Here is a 9,435-nt window from a genome sequence, read left to right as displayed (position 1 = left end):
ACCTTAACCAAGAGAAATGTCAGATGATTGTGGAATTTAACCAGCTTTATCAGCGATAGACTGGGTCCTATAATGAAATGTCCTCCTTCTGAAGAGCTTTCTAACCATCAAAATTACCTCCATGTAGAATATATCAACAAGTATATTATAGCAGAAACAATTTATTTTTTACCATTATCAACACTTTAGAATCCTAACTTAAAAATTCTAGAATACTCTCTGAATGTTGGCATGTGAGAATGTAACAATAAGAGGACAACACTTGTATAATTGCTGTTGAGTATTTATTTAATCAACTCTAAATTGCATTGTAGAATTAGAGGCTGTTTATAGAATATAAAATATTTGAGGGTGATTTCACTTACATAAATATTGAATATTCTAAGAAAACTAAATATTTAATGCTGTATTCCCTTAGTACTGAGTATTGTCTACATAATTAATCAAGGATAGCTTTATCATGACCATTCTACTTTAAGTGTATGCATAATGTTCAAATTCACTTGTAAAAATTTTTGGATTCAAGCAAATAAAATTGAAAGAAAATATATTCACAATCCAGTAAATAAAAAGCAAGACAAATCAAACCTGACTAATTATCCCCCTACTACTGAAGATGTAGCATTTGGTGCTTCTTCTTCTCCAGTGAGTTGTTTAATTGTCCACCACCATTCAGAACTGTTTGTGTTTGGCACACCAGAATGACAACCTCATCTTTATGTTGGTATGCTTTCCTTTATTGGTCAGAGTATTGAGTACAGGAATTGGGAGGTCATATTGCGGCTGTACAGGACATTGGTTAGGCCACTGTTGGAATATTGCGTGCAATTCTGGTTTACTTCCTATCGGAAAGATGTTGTGAAACTTGAAAGGGTTCAGAAAAGATTTACAAGGATGTTGCCAGGGTTGGAGGATTTGAGCTACAGGGAGAATCTGAACAGGCTGGGGCTGTTTTCCCTGGAGCATCGGAGGCTAAGGGGTGACCTTATAGAGGTTTACAAAATTATGAGGGGCATGGATAGGGTAAATAGGCAAAGTCTTTTCCCTGGGATTGGGGAGTCCAGAACTAGAGGGCATAGGTTTAGGGTGAGAGGGGAAAGATATAAAAGAGACCTAAGGGGCAACTTTTTCACTCAGAGGGTAGTACGTGTATGGAATGAGCTGCCAGAGGAAGTGGTGGAGGCTGGTACAATTGCAACATTTAAGAGGCATTTGGAAGGATATATGAATAGGAAGGGTTTGGAGGGATATGGGCCGGGTGCTAGCAGGTGGGACTAGATTGGGTTGGGACATCTGGTCGGCATGGACGGGTTGGACCGAAGGGTCTGTTTCCATGCTATACATCTCTATGACTCTATGACTCTAAGTTAAAAATCACACAACACCAGGTTATAGTCCAACAGGTTTAATTGGAAGCACTAGCTTTCCTGGCGCTCTCCTTCATCAGGTGGTTGTGGAGTACATGATTGTATGACACAGAATTTATAGCAAAAGTTTACAGTGTGATGTAACTGAAATTATACATTGAAAAATACCTTGATTGTTTGTTAAGTCTCTCATCTGTTAGAATGACCATGATAGTTTCACTTGTTTCATACGTAAATCGCAAAACGTTTTTAAAAAGTTACATTCTGAACTGACCTGGTGTTGTGTGATTTTCAACTTTGCACACCCCAGTCCAACACCGGCATCTCCAAATCATCTTTACGTATCTCTAATGCTAGTCCTGCGTGATCTCCTTCACTCCACATTGAATTGATACCCTGGCTTGAGTCAGGGTATGCTGGGTCATGAAGTTGCAGATTGTGCTGGAGTACAATTCTGCTGCTGTTGATGGCCCACACTGCCTCATGGATGCCTACTCTTGTGTTTCTAGATCTGATCAAAGCCTGCCCCATTTAGCATGGTGGTAGTGCCACACAACACGATAGAGAGTATTCTCAACGTGAAAGCGAGACTTTGTCTCCACAAGGCCTGGGAAGTGGTCACTCTTACCGATACTTGCATAGTGAGATGCATCTCCAGCTGGCAGATTTGCAAGGATGGGGTCAAATATATTTTTCCCCCTTGTCGATTTCCTCACCTGCTGCAGACCCAGTATAGCAGCTATGTTTTTTGGTACCAGACCAGCTCAGTCAATAGTGCTGTTGTCAAAGCACCCCCCCCCCCCCCGCCCCGACTACTCTTGGTGATGGACATTGAAATCTTCCATCTAGAGTACATTCTGTACCCTTGCAAAGGGAGTATAATCAGTAGGAGATTTTCCTTACCCATGTTGAGGCTTAATGGTGTCCCAAATTTCAGATGATCGGTGTGGTGTCAGGCACTTTTGTGACATGCTATTTACTTCAACTTACCAGCCCAAGCATGAATGTTACTCAGGACCCACTGCATATTAAAACAATCTGCCTCAGAGTCTGAAGAATCACAAATATTCCTGAGCATTGTATAATCATCAGCAAGATTTAGTTATTGTTCAATAATAGATCATTTTAATTTGATCAAGGATCTAAGGAATTAACCTGTATGTGTGGTTGGTTGTAAAACACTTTCTGTAAGTATGGAAACGATATGGCCCAATATCAGTCCCATATGCTTAACGTTTCCTCAGAAAACAACCCCTCCTTTCCAGGAATCAACCTAATGAACCTTCACTGTATTCCATCCAGTGCAATTATATCCTCCCTTAAATAAGTTGGCAAAAATTGCAGACAGAGTTTATAATCTCAACTGAAGTCAATAATGGTCAACACTGACTTTACCAGAGCAGATATTCGAGTGGCAGAAGACAGACAAAAACAGGATTAATCTGGCTAATCCCCAAGTTAGATGAGGTATTAAACAGCATAACATTTCCTGTGCAAATATAAGTCTCTTGTAACTATCCCCTGTATCAGAGACATTTGAGTAATGTTTCACACAACAGAAAGCAACCCATTGGAAGTTTGAACTTCCCAAGCAGTTTCAATAGACGTGTGTGCACAAGGTGTTCCACAGGGTCCTAATACACATCTCCCAATGAGTCCCATCTCCAATACTACAAATACCTGAAGATTTGAGCCAATCTTTAAGGCTGATGACTTTTCACAAGGACTGACTGACATATACTTTCTGTCCCGTGGTAGTTCTGAGCATCCTCATTACTTTTTTCTTCCCTCATTTTCTGTGATTTACAAAACTTATCTGATTAATGGTTAAATTGCAGAAAGAAAGGTGATGATAAGTTGCATTTAAAGTGTATCTTTAAATACTGTTTGTTAAACTGCCTTCTTAAAAAGAGTTATCAGCTTCCAAAATCTCTGGACCTCAATGTAGAAATCTGTGTATTTCAAAAGATTTTTAGAAAATATGCTAACCCGTTGAACTCAATAAGGACAATTGCCTGGAATTAGAATCGATTTAGTGAAAAACCGGCAACACTGGTGCATGACTCATTGACGGCAGAAGGTGATACATTATATCAGATTACATTATTTGTTTGTTTTTAAAAGCTAGATAATTCCTCACTATGTTTTGTCCTCAATCATTTTATGTTCATACTCGTCCATTTCTGCTTTACAAGGATAACAAAGCTGAGTGTCATTCAGTGAAAAAAAATGATAGGCTGAATACAAGGATGCAATCTAGAAACACAGAAAAAAACTTATAAATTAGGCTCGTGGATGCTTGTTCTGGTCGAAACTTCTGTGGAAGGATAACAGAGTCAAATAATTGTTTTGAAGTTTTGTTTAGAAAAGTAGTTAATAGCATCTGAGCAGAACTTGGTGATTAAGCTAAACCATGGTGATTCTATGTTAATGGATCTCTCTCCAAGGTTGTTTTCATTCAGTGTAGATGAAAGTGCACTTCTCACCTGAAGTCGAGGAAGACATCTATCAATCCATTATCCAAATATTTTTTCACAGATTTTCAATCTCAAAAATCATTGTTGATCTCTTTCTCAGTCTTTGTAAATTCATATAAAGTCAAAGTTTTAAGCAATTAACTTGGAAAAAAAACAATAAAAACAATAGACAAAAGCTTATCATGCAAAGACACGATAACTACACTTGAATGTAATTGAACAAATGTTAAATATTATATAACACTGCTCAGGCCTCAGTCAGAGAATTGTATTTAGTTCTGAGCACAGCACTTTAGGAAGGATGTCAAAGCTTTAAAGAAGGCACAAGAGAGAATTACCACATGGATATCAGGTCAACTGATTCCAATTACTTAGAGATGCTAAGGAAAATGAAATTATTCCCTTGATGACAGGTGTAGTCTAAATAATCACTGCCAGCAAAACATGACCAGAAGTTTGATCATTTGGTGTTCGCACATATCATTCTGGTACAAGTTGCTCAGTTGCCATCAAGATGCATGGACATTGTTTTTCCTCCTTAGCCCAAAGGCACTGAGGTGACAGAGTCAATAATTGAAGTTGGATCATGTCACCACAGACCAAGAATTAAAGTTCAGATTTGCTCTGCTCAGATTTAGTACGAGGGAGGAGGGTATCCTGTATCAACTTGTTTAAAAATTATTTTCATGTAGCAACTCTAAATCCTCCAATGTAATCTCAAGTGCATTTGAATTCTGCCAATTCTTAAATTCCAAAATTGCTTTTCTCATCTTCTGATTATATTCAATCTTGTAATTGCAGTATGGCATCAGAATAGCACATTTACCACATGGTTTCTGTGAAGCATCATATAGATTTCTGTAAAACTTATTGATATTTTTCCCAAGACAGTACTTCACACATGGTCTAAAAATACTAGGAATATCTTTGACTGAGCTTATTTGATCAAAATACACAATAATGTACTTATGCAGATATGAACCATTTTGTATATCACTACAAAATATATTTAAGGCAGTAGAAAATATGTCCTCTGAATTATTCAAATTTGGATTCATGTTTGTTTTGCAACAAATGGCATCACACTTCATTTTGACACCTTTTGAACATACAATAATGATCTTATCCGCATTCTCCTTCTGGGTGGCAAGCCATTGAACAGTGCCTACTTCAGCAATGTTGATCTTTTGCCACATATCAATGATTACTTGGATTCCAGTGGAACTTTGCAGAAATTCAGCAAATGTCAGGACAACATTTTGGAAGAGTGCATTCTCCATTGAGTAAATGATCAAAACTTTAACTGATTGCAGACGTATTTCATTGGTGAATACAATTCTTTCATTGACTTTGCCTATTAAAAAATATTAGAGTAAATTGTCTTACAAAATGTGGAATCAATCATAAATAAATCAGCTAAAAACAGATCTCAAAATCAAAACTGTATATGGATTAGATTGTTTCAGTTGAAGAGAAAGATCAGAATACTATAGTCACTATATTCAGGATCTCTAAGGGAAGACTAAAGGAAAAGCTGAGCCAGGTTATCTTCTGAACATTCAGCTTTATGGCAAAAGTCATAAATATGGCAGCTGACATGATGGTAGCAATTTGAAAGAAAAGGCAATAGAGGCAAAATGAGCAAGGGACAAAATCTCTACAACAGTAAACCTGGCAATAAAGTAGGATGGTAGACGGATGTTTGTTACTCTACAATGCCTCATATTTAGTATTTACACGAGAATTTGGAATTATGTAAATTAGGATTCCAATTCTGGGTGAACTGGTGACTCAGTGATTAGCATTGCTGCCTCACAGCAACAGGAACTCAGGTTTGATTCCACCCTTGGGTGACTGTCTGTGTGGAGTCTGTAAATTCTGCCCGTGTCTGCAGTGTTTCCTCTGGGCGCTCTGGTTTCCTCCCGCAGTCCAAAAATATGCAGATTAAGTGAACTGACTGTGCTAAATTTTCCATAGTGTCCCAGGATATGCAGGTTAGGTGGATTAGCCATGGGAAATGCACAGTTACAGGGATAGGGTAGCGTTGTGGGTCTGGGTAGGATGCTCTTCAGAGGGTTGGTGTGGATTTAATGGGCTAAATGGCCTGTTTCCCTATTGTAGGGATTCTATGATTCTATGAATTGATTAGAAATTAAAAATTCAACCTGGAAGAAACCAAGTTCTAGTATGTGCGCCAATGTGCATTTGTAGATTTTATTTCAACTAGACACCCCGACACATGAAGTCAAATTCACAAAAACAGCAGGTTTTAGTTAAGATAATTCAAATGGCTTACCTAATTTACAAAGTAGATACAGCCCAACTCCCAAAGCAAGTAAGGTCACACTGAGTACAATGAAAACATGGATCAAATATGGACGTCCTGTACAGAAATAAAAATATTTTATACAAAGCAAGTATATACATCTTTACAATTTTTAAATGGAGTTATAAAGTCTTAGAGTTGTACAGCACAGAAAGAGACCCTTCTGTTCAACTTGTCGATGCTGGTCAAATTTCCTAAATTATTTTAGTACCATTTGCCAGCATTTGGCTCATATCCCCTTAAACCTTTCCAGATGCCTTTTAAATGTTGTCATTGTACTATCTCTACCATTTCCTCTGGCAGTTCAATCCATACATGCACCAACCTCAGCATGAAAAGGTTGCTCCTTAGGTCCCTTTTAAATTTTTCCCTCTCACCTTAAACCTATGCCCTCAATTTTTGAACTTACCTACCCTAGGGAAAATAGCTTGACTATTCACCCTATCCATGCTCCTTATAAACTTCTATAAGGTTGCCCTGAGCCTTCAACGCTCCAGGGTGAAAAGCCCCAACCTATTCAGTCTCTCTCTCTCTAGCTCAAACTTTCCAACCTTGACAACATTCTTGTAAATCTTTTTCTGAACCCTTTCAAGTTTCACATCTGTAGGGGGACCAGAATTTAACACAGTATTCAAAAGGTGGCCTAACCAATGTCCTGTTCAGCATTATGACCTCCCAACTCCTAAATTCAATGCACTGACCAATAAAGGAAAGCATACTAAATGCTTTCTTCACTATCTTGTCTACCTGTGACTCCACCTTCACAGAACTATGAACCTGAACTCCAATGTCTCTTTGTCTGGCAACACTACCCAAGACCTTAACATTAAGTGTGTAAGTCCTGCCCTGATTTGCCATACCAAAATGCAATACCTCACATTTATTTAAATTAAACTCCACCTGCCACTTTTATATTATTTTTGTTTCTTAAAACCTTTTATACTAAATTCATGTAAAGAATAAAATGCTAATATTAGGAAGGAACAATATTTTACTTAAATAAATTATATTGTTTCACTGCTGAAACTTTATGTAATTTTGTGTGATTCTGCTGAGCTTTATAGCAATTTTGTGTTGTTCTGAAACTGGCATAAAAACTCAGATGTTGGGAGGATTGGCTACAGAACATTACTACAGTCCTACCACGATCATCTCTCTATCTAGTTAAAATCCACAAATAATCTTGTAAATTTGTCCCTGCTGTATATGTAAAGGCGATTGATCTCATTAAAATGATAATAGAAAATGCATGAACAATTTTAGAGTAGACACTGCAGCTATGAGAGCTCTTCAAGGCATGGTGGGATACTTGACCAAAACTGGTACTGGGACAAAAACGGCAAGTTCTGGAAAAGCTCAGCAGTCTGACAACATCTGTGGAGAAAGAAACAGAGTTAACGTTTTGAGTCCTGTGACCCTTTTTCTCTCAACAGATTCTGCCAGACCTGCTGAGTTTTATCAGCAATTTTTCATTTTGTTTCAAAATTAACATTACTACTGGTTCTAGGAATAATGCGTCAGCAGATGTTCCAATCAAAGCCTTCACAACATGTCTGAACTGTTGCACAGAGAATACGACAAAGGAAATTGAATGCAGACAAGATGGTGGAGTAACTAGCAGACCCAAGCTATCATTCGCTGAGCATGTATGATGCATACAAAAATGATTAATATCTGTGAAGAAACACTGCAGTGAAATTAGAAACTTAACAATTCTAAAAGACTGTTGCAAATTCTAAAAGGCTGAACAAATTAGCCTCTCCCTAACATATGCTTGAGTTAATCTTTCCTCGCTGGAACCTTACACTTGAGGGTGGTTTTTTGACCTGTCCCAAAGATATCTCTATTGATTGATGGCTTGGTATAGTTCAGGAATCAATTTAAATGCTATGTAAATATATTATCTGCAGCTATAATTAAACATTTGTCTAGCCACAAGAAGGTTTATGTCTTGTGATGCAATGTATCCTTGCCTCGGAATCAATAGCTCCATCTCTGACTCCCTCACCAGATGCTTGATGGCCAAGTTCAAAATCACTTCCTTGCTCTTGTACTCTATGCCTCTATTAATAAAGGTAAGGATACTGTGTGCATTATCAATTGCTCTCTCAACCTATCCTGACACCTTCAATGATCAATGCACAGATACATCAGTCTGCACTCCTTTGAGAACTGTACCCCCATTTTCTTCCTATCAAAATGCATCACTTCAAACTTCTTTGCATCAAAGCTCATCTGCCACTTATCTGCCCACTCCATTAAATTGTCTATAAACATTTAGAATTTCACACAGCCCTCCTCACAATGCTTCCAAGTTTCATGTCATTTGCAAACGTTGAAACTGTACCCTGCACATCAAGATCCAAATCATTAACATATATCGGGAAAAGGAAGGATCCCAAACTCAACCCTTGAGAACTCTACTACAACTTTTCTCCAGCTCAAAAAGATCCATTTACCATTACTCTCTTTTCTATCACTCAGCAAATTTTGACTTCTTTATTCCATGAGCTATAACTTTCCTCACAAGTCTGTTATGCGGCACTTTATCAAAATCCTTCTGAAAGTCCATGTACACCTCAATACAGTCATGGAGTCATAGAGATGTACAGCATGGAAACAGACCCTTCCACGCTGACCAGATGTCCCAACGCAATCTAGTCCCACCTGCCAGCACCCGGCACATAGCCCTCCAAACCCTTCCTATTCACATACCCATCCAAATGCCTTTTAAATGTTGCAATTGGACCAGCCTTCACCACTTCCTCTGGCAACTCATTCCATACACATACCACCCTCTGCATGAAAACGTTGCCCCTTAGGTCTTTTTTATATCTTTCCATCTCACCCTAAACCTGTGCCCTCTAGTTCTGGACTCCCCGACCCCAGGGAAAAGACTTTGTCTGATCGATGCCCCTCATAGTTTTGTAAACGTCTATAAGGTCACCCCTCAGCCTCCGACGCTTCAGGGAAAACAGCCCCAGCCTGTTCAGCCTCTCCCTATAGCTCAAATCCTCAAGCCCTGGCAAATTCCTTGTAAATCTTTTCTGAACCCTTTCAAGTTTCACAACATCTTTCCGATAGAAAGGAGACCAGAACTGCACACAATATTCCAACAGTGGCCTAGCCAATGTCCTGTACAGCTGCAACATGACCTCCCAACTCCTGTGCTCAATACTCTGTCCAATAAAGGAAAGCATACCAAACGCCTTCTTCACTATCCCATCTACCTGCGACTTCACTTTCAAGGAGCTATGAACCTGCA

At 38.5% G+C, this 9,435-nt stretch overlaps 1 protein-coding gene across 2 annotated transcripts in view; it reads right to left on the bottom strand.

Moving 5' to 3' along the window:
- Window positions 1-2,261: 2,261 nt before the first annotated feature.
- Window positions 2,262-9,435, bottom strand: part of il17rb (interleukin 17 receptor B) — a 51,098-nt gene continuing 43,924 nt past the window's right edge. For both annotated transcript variants that reach the window (XM_043708079.2, XM_087993975.1), the window contains exons 11-12: window positions 6,141-6,227; window positions 2,262-5,198 (exon numbers count right to left, since the gene is read on the bottom strand). In XM_043708079.2, coding sequence (XP_043564014.1) covers window positions 4,516-5,198; window positions 6,141-6,227 — 770 coding nt within the window. In that variant the 3' untranslated portion in view covers window positions 2,262-4,515. The remainder of the gene's footprint in view (window positions 5,199-6,140; window positions 6,228-9,435) is intronic.

This window comes from Chiloscyllium plagiosum, unplaced genomic scaffold, assembly GCF_037043375.1.
Source record: "Chiloscyllium plagiosum isolate Xiang-an unplaced genomic scaffold, Cpla_swu_hap1 HiC_scaffold_14, whole genome shotgun sequence".
NCBI classification, from domain to species: domain Eukaryota; kingdom Metazoa; phylum Chordata; class Chondrichthyes; order Orectolobiformes; family Hemiscylliidae; genus Chiloscyllium; species Chiloscyllium plagiosum.
Note: the sequence above shows the minus strand (reverse complement) of the source record. Positions and strands in the feature narration are given on the sequence as shown.